At 44.1% G+C, this 24074-nt stretch overlaps 2 protein-coding genes across 2 annotated transcripts in view; both read left to right on the top strand.

Annotated features, from left to right (window-relative positions):
* The first annotated feature begins 3313 nt into the window (after positions 1–3313).
* Positions 3314–12267, top strand: SNAPC1 (small nuclear RNA activating complex polypeptide 1). Its single transcript, XM_054286761.1, has 10 exons — positions 3314–3473; positions 4211–4370; positions 5364–5504; positions 5962–6066; positions 6988–7146; positions 7552–7626; positions 8251–8313; positions 9239–9374; positions 10358–10438; positions 11874–12267. Exons 1-10 carry the CDS (start codon positions 3346–3348, stop codon positions 11906–11908), a joined length of 1083 nt encoding a protein of 360 aa, XP_054142736.1. The 5' UTR covers positions 3314–3345; the 3' UTR covers positions 11909–12267.
* Positions 12268–23620: 11353 nt separating this feature from the next.
* SYT16 (synaptotagmin 16) overlaps positions 23621–24074 on the top strand; it is a 104839-nt gene continuing 104385 nt past the window's right edge. The window contains exon 1 of the mRNA XM_054286742.1: positions 23621–23734. The gene's annotated coding sequence lies outside the window, so the exon portion shown is untranslated. The remainder of the gene's footprint in view (positions 23735–24074) is intronic.

Below are 24074 nucleotides of genomic sequence, written 5' to 3'. Positions count from 1 at the left end.
CTCAAGAACCTGTGACTCCTGCTGTCCCCTTAAATCAATGCCACTTCCTCCTGCACAGATTAAAAAGCTTTTGCAAAATTTGTGCTTGCTGGGAGGTCTGAAAGCAGGAGGCATGCGCCAGTAGAGGATGATCCTGTTACCAGCAATAGGTTTGTACACACTGAAGGTGGAATAAGCTATTTAATAAAATATATTCATGATTTATTTTCATGTTTTCAACTTGAAAATGTGTCCTAATGCAATCATATAAGGTATTAAAAAAAATACTTGTTTCGTGCTATATGCACCTGGAAAACCCCATTATTTATATCAGTGCAGGATAAATAGCTTTTAAATTGCAACTTATAAACTAGGAATTAATAGAGCAAATAGGATTTCATCCTTTTGTTTAGCAGTTGAGTATGAAGAAGATATAGTAACCAGCACACTCTTCCTTACATCATCTAATTATTTATTTTTTCTTTTTTACTTTGAAGGCCTTAATTGTACTACAATGTATTAATGAATAACTTGAAGGAGCACTGAAAACACAGGTGATTAAGAAGAGTATTAATTACTCTAAAAAGTGATAGTGTATTAAATGTTACATACCACACCTGAGAAACTGTATGAAGAGACCCTGTTACTTGGTTTTATTCTTCTGCATTTTCATTCTTTACATTGTACCCAAACTTCCTGCAAGGGAAGATTTAGGGCACATTCACACAGGCACAACAGCCTCATCCTCACTACATCTTGCATCATGCAGCCCCATCTGCCTCAGGAAAAAAACAATCCATATAGTGTTCCTTGAAACATCATCTCTGAGAAATCACCTCAGTCACTGCACGTTTAAAAAACAAAAATCAGAAAACACACTCTGAGCTTCACAAATTCAGCACCACTCCCAGAGCCAGGCTCCTCTGCTCCTATTAAATTAAGGGATGACTCCTGTAAGTAAACAGGGCTTGTTTTGAGCTGTGTGTAACAGTGAACTCGCTCCATGATGGGTCACTTTTGACTTACTTGTGCTTTGAATTCTTAAATCCATTGCAGGGGGGAGAACATTATATCTGTTTTCCTAACAGTGTTGGCATTCTGTCCCAAAATCAGTACAATCTGTTGAAGTCAGGGTCACATACTGGATGAATGGGGTCACTGCCCTACATCTCCAAACATGAATCCAAATGACAGATTAAAGTGTCTTTTCAGAAAAAGGAAAAAAATTGCAAACCAAACTCTGGCAGGTGCAGCTTTGCTGCTAAACCCTGTACAGTTCATATGCAACAGCTCTGCAAACATCTCTGTTCCTATAGTCAATGACATTGGCAACCAGTGGTGCTCAAAGGCTACTGCTGTTCAGCCGATGGCAAATCGCCTCCTAATAAAGGCTGCTAAAGGTTGCACTCCAGCAACCTTTTGGGAAATACAATAAATATGAAAGATGCTTGCATGCCTGGAACGCTGTGGGAGCTCCTGACATTGTAGGAGCTGACAGCTTGATGCACCTCGCTGTAAGGAGCAACCTTTGGATCAATTACTTGATGCTATTGGTGAACTGGAGGACATCACGGTACCGTAGCCAGCAGAATTCAACACTCATTTTGCAGTGCATGATTATTTAAGAAAGCAAAATATGAATTTTTTACCCGGTCGCTGGGAAAACTCCTGCAGATTTAAACATCCCAAAGACATCACGCAAGGCTCATCCCAAGCCCATACTTCCCCTACACGCTGTAGGGGAAGCGTGGCTTCCCCTGGCAGGGGGATCCCGCACCGGCCGAGCCCCGCATCCCGTGGGTGCACGGGCACCCGGCCCGGGAGCGCTCCCGGTGCAGGTGCCGCCGTCCAGCCGCGCTCCCACAATCCGCAGCCAAGCCCCGACCGATCACAGCAGCGGCGGTCACCGCAACAACGCCTTGAAACCTGAGCCCCGTCCTCAAACCCTCTGGGGACCCGCCCGAGGGGCAGCGGAGCCTCCGGGCACCAGGACCGGCTTCCCCAGGACACTGCCCGCCCTGCCCCGAGCGGTGCCCGGTGCCGCCGGTCCGTACTCACCGCGGTGCGGGGCTCTCCGACGCCGGCGCTGGTCCCGGCAGCCGCCTCGGTGGCCGCTGGCCCCTCTCTGTACGTGCGGCAGGGGAGCCCCCGCCGCCCGCTCCGCGCCGCCGGCGAGGCCGCACCCACCCACCCTACGTGCGGCTCGGCAGCCGCGGCCCCCTCCCCGCCCGCCCCGCTGCCCCGGCCGCCTACGTGTGGCCGTGCATGCGGGGAGCGGGCGGCACGGCACGGCACGATATGACACGGCAGGGCAGGGAAGGGCAGGGCACGGCATCCCGCCGCTCGGGGGGGCGGCCGCCGGTTTATCCCTGCGTGCCGCGCTCGCCCAGGCGGAAACGGGGCTCCCGCAGCCGTCGGGGTTTTGGGACAGCCGGGGGAGCAGCGGGCACCGGCGCAGGGGGCCGGCAGTGTCCCTTCACCGGAGCGTGGCGGTGTGTCACGTCCCCACGGCCGCGCGGCGCGGGCGCCCTTCCCGCGGGGGAACCGCTGCTCCCGAGCCCGCCGGGTCACGGCCCCCGAGCGCCTGTGGGGACTGGGGCGGGGATGTGAAGCCCCGCGCCTCGAGAGCGTCCCCGGGATCTCTGGGCTGTGCTACAGCGGCACCGTTCTCGCCTCTACTCATCCCGCCCGAACCCGCTCATCCCCGCGGGCTGCGCCCCGGGACCACCCAGGGATGCGCTTCTCGGGGGGGCATTTTGCCCGTAGATCGGGCTCGCCCTGAACGGCGGGGGCGAGCGAGACAGCGCTCAGGGCGGGCAGAGCGAGCGCTCGTCACTGACGGGGTCTCGCCACACGCAGCGGCACCGGGGCAGCACCGCGGCGGGAGCGCAGTGGATCGGGACAGCTCCGCTCCCTCACGGGCAGCTCCGACCGGCACCGGGGCCGCACCGCGGCGGGAGCGCAGGGGGTCGGGACAGCTCCGCTCCCTCACGAGCAGCATGGGCAGCTCCTCCGAGCAACGGGGCCGCACCACGGCGGGAGCGCACAGGGGGTCGTGACACCTCCGCTGCCTCACGGGCAGCACGGGCAGTTCCTCCCGGTACCGGGGTCGGGGCAATCCCGTTCCCTCACGGGCAGCCCGGGCAGCTCTTCCCGGTACCGGGGTCGGGACAGCCCCGCTCCCTGACGGGTAGCATGGGCAGCTCCTCCCGGTACCGGGGTCGGGACAGCCCCGCTCCCTCACGAACAGCACGGGCAGCTCCTCCCAGCCCCGCCCGGCACGGGCCGTGCGCAGGCGCCGCGCGGCTGTTGTGGTGCGGGAGCGCATGCGCGGAGGGGCCGCGGGGTGAGCGCGGAGCCGGAGGGATGGACGGCGTGCCGGGGCTGAAGGAGGACTGCGAGGAGCTGCTCGGAGCCTTCCAGCAGGCAGACACCGTCCGTTTCGAGCGCTTCGCCGAGCTGTGGAGGGAGCGCCGCTTCCACACCATCTTCTAGTGAGGGAGAGGGGGATGGTGGGATGGTGGAATGGTGGAGATGGCTCCCGGCCGCCCCTCAGGCCGAGCCGCCCCTGCCCCTCTCCTTCCCCTCACCTTCCCGTTGCCTTCGCCTCTCCTGCTCCTCGCCAGCCCCGGTGCTCAGTTTCCCCCCGGGCTAGGCCAGCTTTAAAGGAGGTGTGGGTGAGCCGTGTGCCCCCTCAGGCCTGGCTCAGGGAGCGGGTTGCCTGGCTGGGCTCTAAAGAAAGTTCAGAGTAGCATCGGTCCGGCTGTAATGATGGAAGAGAGTTTTAAATTCAGGGTATTTCGTGCATTAGGAATGTGTGTGGTTTGAGCGCTGGCTCCGCAGGGAGCTTGGTGCAGTCCTCGGGAGATTTAAAAGTGTGGTCGCGGGGCGTGCATGTTTGCATCAGAATATCCTGAGTTGGAAGGAACCCACACGGATCATGGATCCGTGCCCTGTACAGGACACCCCAAGGGACACAGCCTGTGCTGAGAATCTTGTCCAGACTCTTCTTGAACTCTGCCAGCTTGTGATTCTTGGGGTCATCCTCTGCAGGGCCAGTAGCTGGACTCAGTGATCCTTGCAGGTCCCTTCCAGCTGAGGACATCCAATGATTCTCTATTTTTAAAACATCTAAAGCTTGTTTCTGCATTATGGATTCTCCTAAAGCCTGCAGTTGTATATTTACTTGTTTTAACATACTGCTTTTTTTTTTTTTGTTTATTTGCTTTAGTGGTAGAATAAGAGCTTTGGAGAGGAATAAGATCACAAAGAAGACTCTGGATGTGGCCCAGCAGTACTTCTTTCCCCCCTATTCCTTCCAGATCCGAGTTGGTGCTCTGTACCTTCTGTATGGGCTCTATAATGCCCAGCTTTGTCAGCCAAAACAAAAGGTAATTGTTCCTGAGGTTTTATTCTCTGGAGATACTAGGCATAAGATATGTGGTACACTGCTGTCTGCTTTGTCATCAAAAATGATTAGGGCATTTTTTCTTGCTTTCTCAACATAAAAATACTTAAAACCAGATTAGAAGCTACTGGAAAATGCAGGGACAGAGAATGTGTTCTTCAGCTGTAGGGTGAACCCCATTACAGGCTGAGTTACTCTTCAGAATTCCAACAGAATGGAGACTGAATTATTTCCACTTCCTGTTAACCAGAAAGGGAATTCATAAATAGGTTGAGAGGGTGAATGACACCCTCCTTGCTGCTTTTAGGGTAGGAGACCAATATCTGAAGGAGTTAAAACTCAGTGCAAGAAGTGGCTTGCTTAGGAACTTTGCGATATATATTGAGTGCACGTGCAAAATTGAGTCCAAATTCTTTAACAAACTGAATTTGAAGTAGTCTACAGTGATGCCATGATGGCTCATATTTTGACCTCACAGGAATCAATGACTTTTTATGAAGATGAATTTAGACAATTTTAAAGCCACAGCTGTAACAGGGTACAGGAGTTATCCAGAAAGTTAAGCAGAAAGGGAAGTGGGCAGAGTGGAGAAAGGAAGAAACAAGGGAAAGAAAACATTTTTGAGCATTTCAGTGGCAGCACAACCTGGTGGGAGTATTGTTTCCTAATCACAAGTGAAGGGGAATGTCCCAGGTGCAGACTATTTTTCACACACCTCAGAATGTGAAGAATGAATGTTTTCAAATGTCAGAGAGGACTTGTGTTCCATGCCACCGTCAAAGAAAGTGGCATAATAATGATCTTAGGTGCATAAAATGGTGATGGCAGTAACAGATGTTATAGTGGGATCCTTTCTGCATCTCTGGACATGCAGGTGTTGTCTGCAGTCAGATCAGACTGTAGATCACAGTAGTCAGCTCAGTTAATTTTTATGGTTGAAGTATTGGTTTAACAGTATGTAACTCTTCTTTTGCAGATCAGAATTGCACTCAAGCATTGGCCTGAAATCCAGAAATTTCAGCTGGATCTGCTTGATGCCCAGCACTATGATGCAGTCTATATCTTCAGGAGACTGAGACTTGCCAGAGCCTTCCACTTCACAGCAATGCCAAAGCCAGTGAGTTATTACATTAATGTCTTACATTTTTAACCAAAATACCCTCCTCTTTCAGTGCCTGATAGTTCAGCAGCACTCATGGTCAGCTCAGCCTTGAGGCCAGTTAAAATGCAATGTGTGGCTTTATAAAGGTAGGTGATGAAGAGCTTAGAGGATGTCTGAATGCTTCTCACCTGAAAATAGTTTTTAGTTTTTCAGTCTCTAATATTCCTAATGGGTTTGAGGTGTCTTACCAGCTGGGGAAATTAGTCAAGGTGCTGGATTAAATTCTTAACTGAACAATAACTTGTGAAAATTGCTGCCTCTGAGAATGTGACAGCAAAGCTGTTTGTTTTGTGTGGTTTTATGCCTTTCAGTATCTCCCATCTCCTGATTGTTGGATATGCAGTAGGAATTCTCAGGAGGAAGTGCCATTTAAAGTTTTCTTTTATGTTACAAACATTTCCTCTTGTTTTAGCTGACCTACAGAACTAAGAAGAAGATTGAGAAAAATTACTTTAAAGAAGAATTTAAGGACCCAAGTGACAGAGTAAACAGCCTCATCACTAATGATGTACTGGAGGTACAGTAACCTTTAAACTGCAGATTAATCATTGGGGTTTGCTTTGTTTTAATTTCTCTGTTGTCCAAGAGCTGTAACTTCTCTAATCGGCAGTCTTGCCCTTTTGTGGAATGCAGACTCAGGTAATTTCAGCAGACACTCAGAACTGTGGCATTTGGTTTGGAAGAATTGTGGTACCTTTTTCAATACTGAAATATGTTCTGATGTTTTGTGGTTTTGCCTCAGTAGGATGTAAATGGTTAATTGTCAGTTAGAGAAAAATGGAAAAGGGGGGAAGCATGTTTGGTGTGATACATCTGCAGGTTGCAGCTGGAGGATTGATACTTGTGATAATATGAATTTACTTATCTGCAAGTTCATAGCCTTCTCCCACCTTTATTTCTCTTTTCAAACACTGAGGTTTTTATTATATGAAAAGGCATTTGATTTTTATTATATGATGCATTTATTATAAAAACCTGAGTAATTCAAGTGAAGTAAAAGTTCTTATACAGAGCCAGGTAAAGGTTCTTATATCACTCAGTGGCAGAACTTTCTTTGCAGGTTTTTTCATTCAAATGTGTATCAGTAAGGTTGACTGCAGTGCTACGGAAATCTGTGAAGTAAAATGTTTCCTCCAAAGAGATGAAAATGAACCACAGTATCAGAATCACAGTGGTCCTGAATCACCTTTTTAGTTTAAATAGTATAAGATACCCTTTCTTCTTTATCTTATTTGGTAGGTCAGTTCTGGTTAGCAGGATTCCTTGGCTCTAAAACTCAAATAATCTAACCACAGTCAGTTTCTAACATTCCTTCTGGTCCAATGGTCTCCTTAAAATGGTTTCTATAACCCTGGGTTTGTACATTGAGGACCAATATTGCTTTACTGCTGGAATCTTTTTTTTTTTCCTGAAAGACACTTTTTGAAATTAATTCCAGGAGCTGATGAATATTCACGACCACTACCAGAAAATGAAGTGTGTCATTTCAGCTGACAAATCCCAGCCAGACAAGGCCCTGAGCTTGATAAAAGATGACTTTGTGGTTAATCTCAAAGACATAACCTTGGAACATCAGGAATGGCAGCAGAACAGAATGGTAGGTACCACCAACCACTGTGCTGTGGGGCCTTAGCAGGTTGGGTGAACATGGAAGAGCTGGACTTCTTGGTGTGATTACATCTCAGACTGAAGGAGAAGGAACTGTGACACTGAAGGCATGCAGTGTGTGAAACCTGAGGGGGGGATGTGGTATGGAAGAAAGGACTTGGGGGTGCTCTTGCCTCTGGGATACCACAACTGACTGCTGAGAGGGACCCCCTGATGGTCTGACCTTATTAAATACCTCTGTAACACATTCTGGATCAAAGAAAGGCCACAGTGTAAGGGAGATATAGAAAATGGGCATGTGTGTTAAATGCTTCTCTTGTTTTTTACAGTTCTTGGCTTTTAGCTGTCTTGTATATCACAGATGTTTAAAGAAAAACACTTTTCTTCCCCACAGAAATTGCTCCGAAATGCTGAAGTAGCTCCTGAAGCAGAAGACAAAAAGAAAGAGGAGACTTTGCTAAAATCAGAGGTGAGGAAACTTTGCTGCGTTGCACAGGCCAGATCTGTTTCTTTTTTTGACTTCAGATCTCAGGCTAAGCAGTGCAGATCAAAGTTTGATAGTGTCAAAATAAACTCCAAGGACAGCTGGTGGTGCTGGTTGCTTGGTTTTGTTTTTAACTCTCATTGTTTTCTGTTGAGCTGGGAGCATTCACTGCTGTGACAGCTCTTAGATGATCACCATAAAAAGTCTCTCTCAGGTGAGGAGGGAAATGAGCTGTATTTTCTCAGCTGGACTCCTTTACACTTCCTCCTGGAGTTTCAGCTTAAGGCAATATTCTTTTTTTTTTTTTTTTTTTTGCTACAAAATTGTCTCATGTTGTACTTATCTGCTTTGAATTTAGGTAAGATGTGAATTTTCAAATTTGAATCCTCCTGGGCTTTGTAACAGTGAAGGCAACCAAACTTATGCTCTGTCTTTTTAATGAAATTTTTTTCCTTGAAGTACCATTTTGGTGGCATGGAAATTCTGTAGAACTAATTATGGAGTTACAGCTGTAGTGAGCTATTGCTCAAGTGGTTGCCTGATGCAATATTTCAGTACTGCTAGAATAGAATAAGAATATTTTCTGACTGGACTCTTATTTCTTTACAGGGTTCTGAAAGAGCAAATGCCCTGGCCAGAATCAAATACAAGTCTTATTCTGCAGTTGTTGAGGTGGGTATGAAAATTGCTAATGGGAAATGTCTTTATTTTTCAAGTTTTAAGTACCAGTTTAATGTAAATGTTGGGTCTAAAAGGAATGAGTTAAAACTGCACTCTGTAATTTAGTTTTTGAATGTTTTTGTTTTCCTAACAAAACAGCAGGGAAACCCAAAGCTCTTGTTCTTGTTAGATTTATCGAACAGTGCAGATAAGGCCTGTGCTTGGGGGATTTTCCTTTACAGGATATCTTTTATTATCTCCTCTCTGTTTAAGTACATGAAATTTTAAGAAAATGTATAAAAATATATTGCAGTTAAATTGCTCAGATTCTTTGTGTCTTAGATATTGGAATCTTGGAAGATGCCTGTGAAAATGGGACTTGGGAGTTTAAAGTCAGTTGCAAGTTCTTGAAAACTTTATTTCAGTAGCTTCTCCCTTAAAAGAGTATTGTTGGTTTGTCTTTTTCTTAGCAGTCCTATAAGAAGCATCTCAACTTTCTCTATTTATTAAAATCTCATATTGAAAAATGTGTCATTAAATGAAACACAGCTCTGGATTTTTTAACAGTCCAGACTTGTGAATGTGCAGTGATGTTTTCTAGGAATTTAAGCAAAATATGATGGTAAGGAGGCTTTACAGAGCAGCAGTTTTTGGAAATGTTGCTTTTGTGTAGGGGGATGCAGCATGGCATGGGTTGGTAATAACAGAATGGATTGGGAATTAATGAATGTTTCATTATTTACACTTTAATTCAGGCACCCATTAAATCATAGAAGGGCATTGTCCTGTTAAAACTGAAGAACTGCAACTACTGAGGGTCCTCCCTCCCTCTTTCCCCTTCTATCCCTTTTCCACCCTGACATCTGGTTGATGCTGATTTGTTAAGTGACCCACAGCAGGATCTGGCTGTAGAAATTCAGCTTTTTGTGTCATTCAGGTTTCCAGATCCAGGAGACATCGGCGAGTGCAGTTGGAATCCTCTGAATCAGGGCCCAGTTGTGGGAAGTCTCCAGGTCGTAAAAAAGGCAGCAGGACACCTCAGCCAGCCAGGAGAGGTTCTTCAGAAGTTAGAGGTACTTCTCCATTGCCTCCATGAACCCGGGGAGCTTGCAAAATTTATCCATTGCTTTCCTAGCTGGGTCAAATTTCGCTGTTATCACTGAGAAATTACTTTTCCTAAGGAAATTCTCTTTCTGATATCCAACTCTTCAACTGATAAAAGTTGCTCTGCTGTCCAGATTTTTTGTTTACTCCTTATTTGTTACAGTTTAAATGAAACTGAACAGCAAAATGGTTTTGAATTGTCTTTATTTTTTCAATTGTCTTCACTTTTTGAATTGTCTTTTTCAATTGTTAAATTTTGCTGTTGATCACTGAGAAATTACCTTTCCTAAGGAAATTCTGATATCCAACTCTTCAACTGATAGAAGTTGCTCTGCTGTCTAAATTTTTTCTTTACTCCTTATTTGTTACAGTTTAAATGAAATTAAACAGCAAAATGGTTTTGAATTGTCTTCAATTTTTGGATTGCCCTTACTTTTTGGATTGCCCTTACTTTTTGGATTGTCCTTATTTTTTCAGTTGTCCTTACTTTTTCAATTGTCTTTACTTTTTCAATTGTTTTTTCACTTTTTCATGTGTCTTTATTTTGAAGATGGAAATTTAATTTCAAAGTTCCAAACTCAGTTTTCAGACTTGCTTAGCCTCTGCTAGGGAAAAAAAAGTTACTGAGGAATTGAATCCCTCTTCAGAGATGAGCATTAGGCAGTGTTGCCTTTGCTTGACTTTAAAAGAGCAGATGAAGTATTTCGGAGTAGTAAGGGCATTGTGAGTTATTGAACTGAGTTGGTGATTAATTTGCTTTAAATTGATAGTGTTAATTACTTGTTATTGAAGGTTTCTTAGTGAGCCATATGGAAGGTACTGTGAAAAGTAGGTTTGTCTGCAGCATTTGACAGCATCTCAGGAGAGCAGCAGTGAACAATCTTTTAACTGCTGGATGAGGGATGCAGAAGCAAAAAAAAGCTGACAGTTTTTCCTCAAAATCTGTGTGCAGGTGAAAAGCAAGTGGCAGAGGAAGCTGTAACTCGGCATATCGGGATGCCAGTAATTGTAGAAGAGGACTCAGAGGAAGGAGGTACAATGATTGCAATTCCAGCAGACCAGTGACTTGGTTTTTAATATCCCTTGAATATTTGGATCATGTCTTGCTGCTTTGCAAAAGCTAGCTTTAGTTTTAGCCTGCAAATTGTTGCATGAAAATTGAAACTTTGAAATGCCATGGCAAAGTCCCAGAGTAAATTTTTTCTGCATAGATTTCATCATAGTATGTTCAAAGTTAAAACTGGTCCAGTTTAAAGCAATCTTATTCTTCTGTAATACAAGTTTGTCTTGAGGAGTTCCATTGTGTAGGGAAAAGTGATTTTTTTGGTCAGTCATCCACTTACAGAAGTGTTCTGGTAACTCTGTGAACTTTGGAGAGAAGAGCCCTTGCTGCCCTCACCTTTGTTGAGGGGAGGGGAGGTTCCTCTCCAGCCCTACTTTGAGCTGGGCTGTGTTCCATGGATTGAGCTCCAGCACAGCAATAGCATCCTCTGCTGTGCTGGAGGTTATCTGACATTGTCAGGGCAGGACTCTGGGAACTGCAGCAGGGCAGTGAATGGCTTTGCTGTCACTCAGGTTACTGGAAATAATGTCATTTTAATTGGGAAGCAATAATAAAGCAGAATGATGCTTCTGCAGAGCATCTCCACTGTTAGTTTTGAGCAATGTTGGATGATACTGAGCTGCTCTGCAACTCAGAAGCTTCAAGGGTCTGTTCTCAGCTGCTTGAGAACATGGCACAGTATAAAAAACCTTCTGTAGTAAATTACTATCCAAAATTGTATGTAATGGAAGGATATGTAATGCAAGGGATATTTAATACAATTTAATACATTTAAATGTATTAAAATACATTTTTTGTGACATTGTATATTTATATTTGCTGTTTTTAGAAGCAAAGGAGCATCCTGTACTACTGAAGCAATATTACATTCTCTGGTCACTTTTATTTGTAGACATTAGGAATTCATTCAGTTTTAAATGGTCAGATTGAAGGTGCCATGGAGCATTTAATATTGTACTTTGTTTACTTTCCCTTCACTCGTCCACTTGTTGTGGATAAAAAGTTTCTTTCTAAATTAGGAACATTCTCCCACTTCTCAGAATTTTCCACTAAATTCTGAAGCATTAAAAATACCCATAAGCAGTCTCTTCAGATATTTTGTGAGTATTCCATTTGTCAAATTCACAACAAAATCTGAAAAGTGTTGGTGAGGAGCAGAAAGGTTTTAAGATGGTGTAAGTTTTGAAGTACAGTATTCATCAATGGAATTTCAGTTGATACTTTGAATCCAGAAAGATTTTTTTTCATATTTAAAAATCATGGGGAGAGGGACTGGGAGGGGATCTCAAGAGCTCATCTAGTTAATTTCCTGTGCTGGATAGAATTCATTCTACTTGAACAACTCCCATGAAGGAAGATGGATTTAAAAGCTTGTAAGAAACCCTTTCTCTTTATTTTCTTTCAGAAGTGTCTCTCCCCAAGAGGAGAAAACGACGTTAGAGGATCCAGTTGGGGAAGCACTAATGTTAATTTTAATGACAAAATGAAAATGTCAGAGGTAACACCAAGTGCTTGCTTTGGATACCTTTGAACATAACAGAAGTATCTGGGACCAGAAGCACAGGTGATGCTGGAAGGGATGCTGGCAGTGACTGGGACACTTCAGCTGTCTTGTGGTGCCTTTATCCACCTGGTGAACACTTCTTGTGGGAGGCTGAAGTTGCTGTGGCCTGGGTGAGCTGGAAAGAGAAGGCTCAGAGAATATTTGCCCATGTAAGACATGTCTGTAATCCCTTATCTCTGAACATAACGTTATTGACTGTTGGAAATTAGTGCAATAAATTATTTTTCATGCTTGACGTGCTCAATTTTATGGTGTGTGAACTTCACTGCTTATCATGGTTTGATCCCACACATGTGGAAATGGACTTGCTGATAAGCTTTTTGTTGTGCCCTGTCTCCAGCAGATCTGGAGTTACTGTGTATTAAAATGGAAGGAGGTAAAGGGTGTTCATTAATTCTGCAGATAACCCTAAGCTGTACAAGGGCAGGACTGGAATTCAAAATGATCTTTATAAATTGGAGGGGAGTGAAAGAAGTGGGTGCAGAAATAAACATGGATCTTAGCAGTGAGAACAGGCACAGCATGGAGAAATATTTGCTTGGTAACAGTATAAGTTCAAGAAGCAGAAGAAGCAAATAGACTGAGAATCATCAGCTGGAATATTTTCTGTACACACTAAAACCAGCAGAATTTGTGTCACTCAACCTTGGAAGGCTGTAGCCTTAAATATCCCCCTCTGACCACAACAGTTTAAGTGGAATGTGCAGTTACTCTCCTTGGAATTTCTCCAGTTGATCACAGCTGTTCTTTCAAAAAAGCCAAAGGAGTTGTGTCCTTTTCTTCAAGAGGAAATATCAATTAGAAATTTGAAAGATTTTGAATACAAAAATAACCTAATTTGAATTAATTAGTTTGCTAGTATGACTGCCAAAGGCCATAGGAATTGAAGTGCTCTTACCTAGAAAAAAAAACATTTAAATGGAGATACAAATGGTTTTACTATCAAAGGTTTCCATATTAAATGTGTTGGTTGGCAAGGAGGAATGGGCCAAAATGAGGTTGGACACTGGAGAAGCTGATGATGAAGTGCCAGAGTTGCACTTGACCTTGTTAATGAGAGAAGAGGAAACACTTTGTAATGAAGGCAAATAATAATAATAATAATAAACCTTACTGCACTGTAAACTGAACAGTCAAATACTCAGTCTTGATAGTCTAATCCAAAAGTCATTATTAGCCCAGATCTAATTATTATAGAAAAAGATTACTTCTACACAGAGTAAAAACCCCTATAGCAGTAACAACACAGTTAAAGTCATCATACATACATTTAGTTTCTACTTTTTTTTCTGGTTTATCATTCACTCTTCCTCTTTGGCCTGAGGTTGGGCTAAGGCTGTGGATGGTTCAGATGTGATCTTCTTAAAAGAACTCATCTATGGCTATAAATGTTTTGGAGGTATAATTTCTGTAAACTTTGAACAATTTGGTTTATTTAGGTTTTCTGACAGCGACAATACCTGTGCTTTTCCGTTACCTGCACAAACCCTTACCTCTGTGAATTTCTTCTACTTTTTGATGAGCAGGTACAAAAAAAGCAGAAGATACCTCAAAGGGAAACTTAATCAGACTATTTTTGCTCAGTAACATGTTTAAGGAACATATTTAATACTGCTCTCTGCAGTATTCACTTTTTCACAACATGACCATCTCATTTCCCTCTCCTAATACCTTTGAGCCCTCCCAAGAGCTGAATAAGTGTAGAATTTGTCACAATTTTTGACACTCAGTGACATGAGTCCTCCCTGCACTCCTCTGCAAATCATGTACAAAGCCTGCAAAGGCTTGGCTAGGCACAAGGATGGGTGCATTCAAATAGAAGTTGTTTTCATATTGTAATAATGAAAAAAAAAGTTCTGTAATTTGTTTATAAAATTACATTGATGGAAAATGGAAGTCATGATGAAGAATAAACTTAGAACTGCTGACTATATGCATGGTGATGTTTCAAAACAGTAATCCTGAGAATTTAGTGGCAGCTGTAAGCAGAGATTCACAATGGTGGTGTAATCTTTAAAAGAAAAAAATCCCTTGCTGCAGTCTGATGGGCAATTACAGGCTTTGAAAACAGGAGAGGGACTTCCTAAAATGCTTAATTGAAGCAAGCTGCTGTCATTAAAAAAACCCTTCAACAATAATTCTGGAAATCCAAATAGTAATAATAATAGTAGACTCTGAGATCTAAATTCTCTCCTGGTTGTAGCCTCAGCTACTGCAGTGGTTAAAATCTGCAAGGAAATTTAATCTCTGTAGTGCCAGCCTAACTTCCAGCTGTGCTGGTGGAAAGGAGTGAGGCCATATGACAGTGTGTATCTGGGTGTTGTTACAGTTTTCAGAAATAAATTGAATAAATATGTTTTGGCTAAAGCTTCTCTGAGGTAGATGCACAACTGTCCATCCAAAAGTAATCACCATTTCTTTGGCAAAGGTGAAAGATCCTCTTAGTGGAGGCTGGAGCCAGTGCTCGGTGTTTGCGAGGATAATGTGGGTGATGAGAAGCAAAACACACCTACAACACCTGGAGGTGACATCTGTTTACAGAATTAGAATCAATTATCTTGGAGAAAACCTCTGGCATCACTGAGTCCAACTTTTCACTAATCACCACCTTGTCAACCAGAGCATGGCCCTGAGTACAATGTCCAGTCTTTTCTTGAGCACCTGGAAACTGTTTAAGTATACAATATAATTTTTATTCTTATTAAAGCAACCAACAAGATCTCATTAAATCAAAGTAAGTGTAAAAGACTGGGCAAATTAAGCTCTAATACCAGCTTAGGGATGCTCCTGTTAGCAACTGTGCTCAAGCTGGAGGTTTTTGCAGCCTTCAAACTGAAGTTGAAATAGCAATATGGAAGTGATGTGAAAAAATTCCAAATGCTATGGGTGACAGTGGAGATCTCTGTGTGTACAGCTTAGTGTCAATGTAGGTATCACCTCTAGAATAACTGGAGACTCCTGCAGTAAAAGGGATTTTGCTGTTTGTTATAAGGCCAGATTGTTTATTGTGAAATTCTCTTATTGAGTGAATTTGTGTTGCTACCAATTGCACATGTCTACTGTAGTGAGCACGGAGAAAAATTAATTAATCACCATCTGCATAAACACACATTACAAAGCTGGAGAGACTCTTCCACTCATTCTAAACCTTTTCTTTTTCAGACCAAAATCAAAAGCAGTCTGTTTTCTTTTTGTTGCCTTTTTTTTTAGGAATTCCAAAGGTAGACCTGATCCTAAAGGACTAAAAAATTATTCTGGTGGTATACTTAAATGTCTTATGTAACTGGACTCTGCAGAGTGTTTGTATTCTCTCATCACATGAACCCTGCATAGCAAGTTTCTTCAAATGACACTGATATTTTATCCCTTGTCTGAAGTGTTTCATTTTGAAGTTCATTCTGCATATGGAGTTGCCTATTTAGATTTTACAAAGCTTGCTAAGTGGCTTCCTCAGCCCATTTTCATCTTGGTCCTCAAATCTGGGCACATGGTTAAGCCAGATAATGGAGTATTTCCCCCCTCCATGTGCAGCCCAATGTTTGGAAATAGAACTCCTGGAATTTCTCAGCTACAAGGAATTTAAAATGTGCTAAGCTCTGTCTTTCTCTTAGCACTTAGAATTGTAGAAGATCCTGATATGGATGGGACATACAAAAATCATTGGAGTCCAAATCCTGGCCCAGCATGGAGTGCAAATGTGCCTGAAAGCCTTGTCCAAATGCTGAACTCTGTCAGCCTTGGTGACCAGAGCCCTGGGGAGCCTGTTCAGTGCCCGAGCGCCGTTTGGAGGAAGCACCTTTCCCTGATATCCAACCTGAACCTCCCCTGACACAACCTCAGGTCATTCCCTCAGGTCCTGTCAATGGGCACCAGAGAAGAATCAGTGCCTGCCCCTCTCTTCCTACAAGGGGAAGTTGTACACTGTGATAAACTCTCCCCTCAGTCCCCTCCAAGCTGAGCAGACCAAGTGACCTCAGCTGCTCTTGTGTGGCTTCACCTCTGGGCCTTTCACCATCTTCACAGCCCCGGGTCAATCTCTCTGCTGTGACACAGTTTGGCTGTAAGAGAAACCATCAAAGGAACATTACCTTTCAGCCAACAGACACCAAACTGCTTCCTCTTTAGTCGCAGCAATGTAAATCTGGGAAATAAGGCGGGACATGAGAGGACATAACCATCAGCTGCTAAGGGTTGTTGGAGATGGGGAGTAACTTGGTTTTTTCTTATAAAAAAAAGGTTTTGGAAAGTGAGGCAGCAATTAAATCCTAGAGACAGGCTGGGTGCATCCTGCTGAGCAGGTGATTCTGACACAGGGCTGGAGCTGTCGCTGTCCATCCCGCTGGGTTGGGGGCTGCCCGCTGTACTCACACGTGCTCAGCCCAGTCCTGAGCACCATCAATAGCCACGGTACAGCATTTTGGAAGACGCAGCCAAGCCCCCAAGCCGCATTTCGGGGTGCGATGTGGCCGAGCCCCGTTTGGCGGTGCCGCCCCGGCAGAGGCAGCGCCGCTCCCTCCCGCAGCCCCGCGGGACCCGCGGCCGCGCCCGCTCCCCCCGCTGCCCGCGCCGGGCGGGGATGCAGCGAGCGGGGCCGAACCGGCGGCACCTTCCGCGCTGCCTCCCGCGGGCTCCGCTCCGCGCCCAGCCGGGCCCCGCCATGGCCACCGACGGTGAGTGCGGGCAGGCCGTGCCCGGGGCTGGCCCGGGATGCGGGATGAGGGATGCTCCGGGATGCAGGATGCTGAAGGGAGAGGGAGCAGGATGCTGATGGAAGGGGGATGCTGCCGGGAGCAGGATGAGGGAGTGGGATGCCGATGGGAGCAGGATGCTGCGGGGAGCAGGACACTGAGGGGAGCAGGATGCTGAAGGGAGAGGGATGCTGATGGAAGCGGGATGCTGCGGGATGCAGGATGCTGAAAGGAGAGGGAGCGGGATGCTGATGTGGGAGCAGGATACTGCGGGAGGGGGAGCGGGATGCTGATGGGAGCGGGATGCTGCGAGGAGCGGGATGCTGTGGGATGCGGGATGCTGGTGGAAGCGGGGCACTGAGGGATGCTGACGGCCCCCGGAGGGGGAAGCCGGGCCCAGCCGCCGTGGCCCTGCCCCTGGGGCGGTGAGGAGCCTCGGCCGTGGGGCCCGGGCCGGTGGGAGAGCAGGTTCGGGGGTCGCTGTCCCCTCCCGGGCCGGCTGCGGGCGGGGCCCCTCGGCTGTGCCCGCGGTCTCACAGCGAGCGGGGCCGGGCTGTGCCGCCCCTGTGTTCCCCACCGAGAGGGTTCCTGTGCACAGACACCAATTTCAGGGAGAATAAAGGAATAGGAAAGCCGGCTTTGGAGATATTGACGAAGAACAGGTGTTCTTGTAATCATGGGGGCTTGTCTGTGTCTGGGAGCCTGGGAGTTGTTGGGTTTTCTCACCACAGCATAATAGAAATGATCTGAGGGAGGATTTTTGAGTGATGAGGGTGTTGTTTTGATTGATGGTGCTGTTGACCCACCCTGGCTCAGCTCATGGTTGTGACAGTGGTGCTGCTGCCAGGTACTTCCCTTAATATTTCAGATCACAGCACCTGCAAGTTGCTGAACCTGAACTGCTGCTGTTAGACACAGCCCTGGCTGTCTCCTCTTGATTTACTATAAAAACGACAACTTCAGTGCTTCCTGAGGATTGCTGGCTTGATTTTGCTGCATCTTTTGCCAGCTTTGGGGAAAATAATCACATGAGCCTTTAAAGGATGCCAGGATGACATACAGCAGTGTATAAGCTCTCAGGAAAAAATCCTAGGCTTGAGCTTTTTATTAAAAAGATTGGACTTAATCAGGAGGTTAATTTCTCTCCTCCTTTTGCCATTTGGTGATGTTCCTTTGTGTTTGCTGTTCCTCATTCTCTTTCAAGGCTGTGTCCTTAAGGAAGGGTCATCCCAGGCAAGGCCCAGGCTGATGGGTGGAGTTGTGGATTTTCCACATCATGGAGCCATTTGGTGCTTCAGCCTGGCCTTAGCAGAATCAGGAACTAACCTGGTTTGCTTAGAGTAGTATTATTTCACTTTTACCTTGCAGAATCTGTCTTTCCATGAGTTCAATTTTACAGGGATCCATGTCTGACAGTTGACTCCTCACCTGTTTGAAAATTGCTAAATGTTTTGATAGAGAAATAATAATCTGAAATGAAAAAAAACTGGAGGGAAGCCTGAAGTTCAAATGAATAAATTTGCATTCTTTGGACTTGATGTGCTTGTATTAAATTCCGCTTAGATTTAAACTGTGATTTTTATTGGAGTGAGTAAATCTGGATTGTTCTGTTTGGGTTTATATCCAACCTCAGCAGATGCCAGCCTTTTCTGTACTTGTATGGAGCAGTGGCACCATCAGCAGGACCAGAGATTGTCCTGTCTGGGGAGCTTTGGGAGGAGAGCAAGGGCATCCTGAGAGCTCAGGGAATGTCCACTCCTGTCCTTGTGCCAGAGTTGTTCCTCTGAGAAAGGCAGAAAGAGCCAGAAAGTCTCCCTTCCTCTGTGGTTCTGGGCTGCCAGAAGAGGTGGCAGTGATGACTTGAGATGATCAGAGATCCATTTTACATCCTGTCTGCTCTGGTTTCATTGCTGAATAATTCATTGTTCCTGCTGGCTCGAGGATCAGAAGTGAGGGAAGTTTGGTTTCCAGTCACTGTGGCTTCAGCTCAATTGGAAATGAGTTTAGCTTGGACACAGTTCAGGTCAGTGCCAAACAGAGCTGCGCATCATTTGACTCCATTTCTAATGCAGTTTTAATTAAAGCTGTGGGAGTCAGTGCTGTTTAGCCCCTTATTGATGATCTTGATGAAGAGATTGAGTGTGCTGGTGACAGCATCAGGTTGGGTGGGAATGTTGGAGGGAAGGAAGGCTCTGCAGAGGGATGAGGAAGGCTGGATTGATGGACCAAGCCCAATTTTATGAGACCACAAAGTGAAGTGCCAGGTTCTACACCTGGATCACAAGAACCCAGGATCACAAGAACCCATGTACCACCATGGCAGGGCAGAGTGGCTGGAGAGCTGCCTGGAGAAAAGGACCAGGGGGTGTTGGCAGCAGTGAATGTGAGGTTCAGGTGAGCAAGAAGGCAAATGGAACCTGGGCTGTGCCAGGAACAGTGTGGCCAGCCAGAGCACAGCAGTGATTGTCCCTCTGCACTCTCACTGCTGAGGCTGCACCTCGAATCCTGAGCTCAGGTTTGGGCCTCTCACGTCAAGAAAGACTTTGAGGGGTTGGAGCATGTGCAGGGAAGGGAATGGAGCTGGGAAAGGGTCTGGAGAACAAATCTGATGAGGAGCAGCTGAGGGAATTGGAGGGGCTCAGCCTGGAGAAAAGGAGGCTCAGGGGGGACCTTCTCACTCTCTACAGCTCCCTGAGCCAGGTGGGGCTCAGGCTCTGTGAGGAACCAGCAATAGAACAAGAGGAAATGGCCTCAAGGTGTGCTAGAAGAGGTTTAAATTGGATGTTAGGAAAAAAAATTAGTGGAAAAAGTTGTCAAGCATCAGAACAGGCTGCCCAGGGCAGTGGTGGAGTTTCCATCCCTGGAGGGATTTAAAGGAAGTGCAGATGTGGCACTTGGGGACATGGGTTAGTGGTGGGCTGGGCAGTGCTGGTTGGGCTTGGTGATCTTAGGGGTCTTTTCCAGCCTAAATTATTTCATGATTTGATGGTGTCCTCATAATAATAAGACCATTCTGTATATTTTAAAATCAAAGATCTCCCAAGGGAATGTATTTAAAAGAGGAAACATACATGTGACTCTTCAGAGCAGTTTTTAAATACTGGAAGTACATGGACTTCCATTTGAAAGTTCATGTCGCTGTATCTTGGTTTAGGTTTTCCTGTCTTGTTTCATTTTGATGTAACATTGCCTAAATTGTTGCTAATAATAGACCTGCATCACATCTGGCTGTGTTGAAAGTAAGTGTTAAGAAATGTCTGCTTTCTGGAAAATATTGATTGCACTTGTGTGTTCTTTTCTAAGCATGTGAAACACAGGCACTTCCACAGAGATCCTGCATTTGTGCCTATGCACCTGTCCCTGTGAGAGAACATTTAGGTGCATAGTCAGACCTCAAAGTAAATTGGAGGATATTCAAAATCTGTTTCCTTCCTGTTTTGATTCAAGGGGTGGGGGGGATATTCTCCAGGGATGCTGCTTCTGAGGAGGGTTTGTTCTTCACAAAGATTGGCACCTTTATCTCTCCTGGAGGAGAGGATGGAGAGGGCTTCACTGAAGAACTGGGCTGCATTTACAAAGGTGCAGAGAAAATTCAAAAGATAAAGGGCTTGTGAATCCTGCAGCCAAGCTTATAATAAAACATTTTTAGAGGTTTGAGGACAAAAGTGAGTTAACAAACTGTTACTGTTAGGTAGGACGTGACATATACCTACATGATTAGAGTTTAAGAAAAACAAGTATTAATTTTTCTTGTTCTTTAATTTATATACCCTTAACAAAGTGTGATCTTTAGTCATTAACTACATCACAATAACTTATTATATTCATTGGTTTAAAGTAATTAGTGTTAATATAATTGGTTAAATTTTTATAGAATTTTAATTAGGTACATATACACATTTACTTATGTATGTAGTCTAATTTACAAAAATTTTCCTGTATCTTTTCTAATCTGTTCCTGTACTAACAGCCTTGTCTTCTTCCTTCCTACAAATATACTCAAAAATCATCAATTATTATTTTTTCTATCAACTCAACTTTTCTTACAAACCGACTACCAAACCCCTCCGTACTAAACCAAATACTTTTGAGGTTGCATGGCACCATGCATCCCCGTAGCCTCGTTACTGAGGGCTGTAGCACTGGTTTAATTTGCCTCTGTCACGGTGCAATGGGTCCTGTTCGGTGCAGAGGGGTGATTTTGGATGAAGTGTTGTGGCTGTGGTGGGGCTGAGGATGTGCTGGAAGCAGCCCGAGCTCTTCCAGCTGTGTCAGGCTTTGGGAAGTGCAGCTCTGAGCCTTGCCTTTGCTCCCAGTAATGATGCCAGCCCCTCCTCAGGGAGCCATCTGCAGGAGCCTGGATGTTTATTTGCCTTCTTGGAGTGCTCTTTCTCTTCCTGTGCACGTGGGGAACAAGTGATTCCCATCTGGGTGCGTCCTTCCGTGGAGCTGCTCAGCTGCAGAGACATCTCTTAAGCAAAGAGGAGCAGCCATAATTACCAGGGGACATTCTAAAATCATCAGGCAGCTTTGTTTTGAAAAAGCAGCCTCAGATGTGCCTTAGGTAGGTTGATGTGATGACTGATGGGGTTGAGCAGTCACTAAGGAGAGTTTGTGTTCGTGTCCCCTTTGTGTGATCTGCTGTTGATGGCTCACAGAAAGTTTGATCAATTATTCAGCGAGGGCTGAGTTTAAGCTTCCTCAGAGCTGGCAAGCCACTGCCTCTACAGATTGGTGTGATTGGTTCTTATTTAGACTTTGCAGAGTGTTCTTTGTGTAGTTTTGGGAGATGAATTCCCAACCAGAGGAGAACATGGTTATCAATCAGATACAAATACACCCAGCCTGTCACAGTGGTTGTAATCAACTCCAATTAGGCATGTCTTAATCAATCAGGGGTGTTTTAATCAATCAGGGGTGCTGAGTTATCTGTGCTGTCTGAAATGAACTTCTTGGCTACCTTCCTTTTTATGTTTCAGATAGATTGGCTTTGTGTTGGAGGGTTGAACAATGGGTGGGTAAACAGTCAGTTGAAATTGAGGGGTTTGATGGTTGGTTTGTAGGTAAAGTTGAGTTGATAGAAGAAATAATAATTGATGATTTTTGAGCGTATTTGTAGTAAGGAAGAAGACACAGCTGTTAGTATAGGAAGAGATCAGAAAAGATACATGATTTTTTTTTGTAAATTAGACTACGTACATAAGTAAATGTGTATATGGGATGGGATGGGATGGGATGGGATGGGATGGGATGGGGCTGGTTTATGTTTATTTTCTTTCTTAGGGCACCTCATACCACTCTGACCCCTCTGTCCACAAGCACCTTTTGTGTCTCTCTCTGTCTCTTGCACAGCTGGGATTTGTGTTGGGATTCTGCCACAGAGTCCTGGAATGGTTTGGGTTGGAAAGGGCCTTAAAGATCATTTAATTACAACTCCTCTGCCCTGGACAGGGACACCTTCACTGGAACAAACCTTGTCTGATGCTGACTTTGAGACTGGTGAGGGGGGTTTGCTTCTGCTCCCTGTTTGCCTGTGCTGTTTCTATAGTGCTCTGTAATTTATTATTATTATTATTATCATTATTATTATTATAATTTTATGATAATATAATATAATATAATATAATATAATAATAATATAATATAAGTAACAATTATTATAATAAATATAGAATTATAAATATATCAGAATAAAATATATAATACATTTTAATTTTGAATTCTTATTCTTAATATTATTATTAATATTATCAATAATATTATTAATAATTATATAATAATATATATAATATAATATAATATAATATAATATAATATAATATAATATAATATATATTATATATAATAATTTAATTATAATTATATACAATTAATATTAATATTAATATTATTGTATGTGACTCAAATACACAAGACACTGGGTGCCTTCAAGGAGTAGGGAGTCAGTCCTAATTAACCTTCATTGGCTTTGATAGGGTTTGAAAACATCTGGGAACTTGCAGATAGTGCTTACTCCTACAGCTGGCAGGTGTGTTTTTAAGATTATTGTTATTCTAGAAAAAAATGCAGGTTTTCAGATGCCAGAACTGCTTTTTTTGTGTCAAAACAAGAGTTTTCAAACATTTAACACTTCTTACAAAAATGTGTAAAATCAAAATGTGGTTTACATCTCAGAAGTGTTTAGGGAGCATATTCAGATAATGTACATAAATTAAAAAAATTCTCCCAAAAGTTTCCTATCACATTATCCTGACAACCTGCTTGCTTTGTTGGAACAAAAATGTTTGGTGGCTGAACAAAAACCCAATAATTTTAACAAAGATCTACTCAGGTCTTTTTGATGTCTCACTACAATTGAAAGAAGTGAGCTTTCTATAAGAATTTACTGCTCTTTGGTGTGGTGCTTTCTCCTTTCCCAAGCATTATTTGTACCAGTGTGGGGAGAGGGACTCTGCAGAGAGAAGGCATTCACACAATGCTGATTCCTGCTGGTGATGTGAGTTTGATCTCAAGGTAAACATTTGGGCCACTGTTTAAAGGCATTATTGGCATCTTGAGGCTGTTGTCTGCAGAAAAGGATTTGTTATGTATTTATCAGACAATGGCAGGGGGCATGAAGCACTGTTCTAGAGTGGGTATTTCTTCTCTCTTGTTTCCCAGTGGCTCTTTGGAACCAACATTTTCCATCAATAACTTTTGTTGAAAATACTTGAGAAGGTTTGTTTGAAATCCGTTTTGCATAACGAGCCTTGGTTCTGCTTTGTGCTTAAAAACTTTGAGTCAACCCTGAAGAACAACACAATCACCATAGAAATCACACAAAATGCTTCATGTGTGGGTGGGTTTTGTCCTCTTTCTTGTTTTGCAGCACTTGAAATCTTCAGAGTTTCTCTCCAGAGGAGCAGATAGAAGGAAAGAAGGCGTTTTTTATTCATTGCCACAAGGACTAGAAGGTTATTTGTTATAGAAGCTGATATTTTTGCCTCATGATTTACTTCAGAGCTACACATTTAGGTAAAATACCTATTATTGCTTGATGGAGGTGTAGATTTTAGTTGGTGAAGTTGTGATACTTGCCTTTAAAGTGTTAAAATGATGTGCATGCTCCATGAATCATGACAGAGTTACAAATTATTTGATTTTCTGGGTGAAAAAATGACTTTAAGAATTTCTATAGCATCAACACTGTAATTAAATTCATTGGTCATCATGTGGGGGTTACAAATGTGCTGGGAGCCCTGCTGAAAAATTAACCCAGGAGGTTCTGTTGCTGCACTTCAGAGTGAATGCTTGCTGAGTTTTCACTGAAGCTGTAAGAGGTGAGATGTACAAATGCTCACAGCATTGTGCAGCA

The sequence above is a fragment of the Melozone crissalis genome, unplaced genomic scaffold, assembly GCF_028551555.1.
Source record: "Melozone crissalis strain CALT ecotype California unplaced genomic scaffold, PUWL_Pcris_2 ptg000056l_1, whole genome shotgun sequence".
NCBI classification, from domain to species: domain Eukaryota; kingdom Metazoa; phylum Chordata; class Aves; order Passeriformes; family Passerellidae; genus Melozone; species Melozone crissalis.
The sequence above is the reverse complement of the archived record's forward strand: the minus strand, read 5'-3'. Positions and strand labels throughout refer to the sequence as shown.

Bases quoted from the DNA above. Each gene is read 5' to 3' on its own strand.
- SNAPC1 (XM_054286761.1), top strand. From the start codon at position 3,346: ATGGACGGCGTGCCGGGGCTGAAGGAGGACTGCGAGGAGCTGCTCGGA. The intron at 7,147-7,551 runs GTAGGTACCACC...TCTTCCCCACAG, and splicing joins AATGGCAGCAGAACAGAATG to AAATTGCTCCGAAATGCTGA. The intron at 8,314-9,238 runs GTGGGTATGAAA...TGTGTCATTCAG, and splicing joins CTTATTCTGCAGTTGTTGAG to GTTTCCAGATCCAGGAGACA.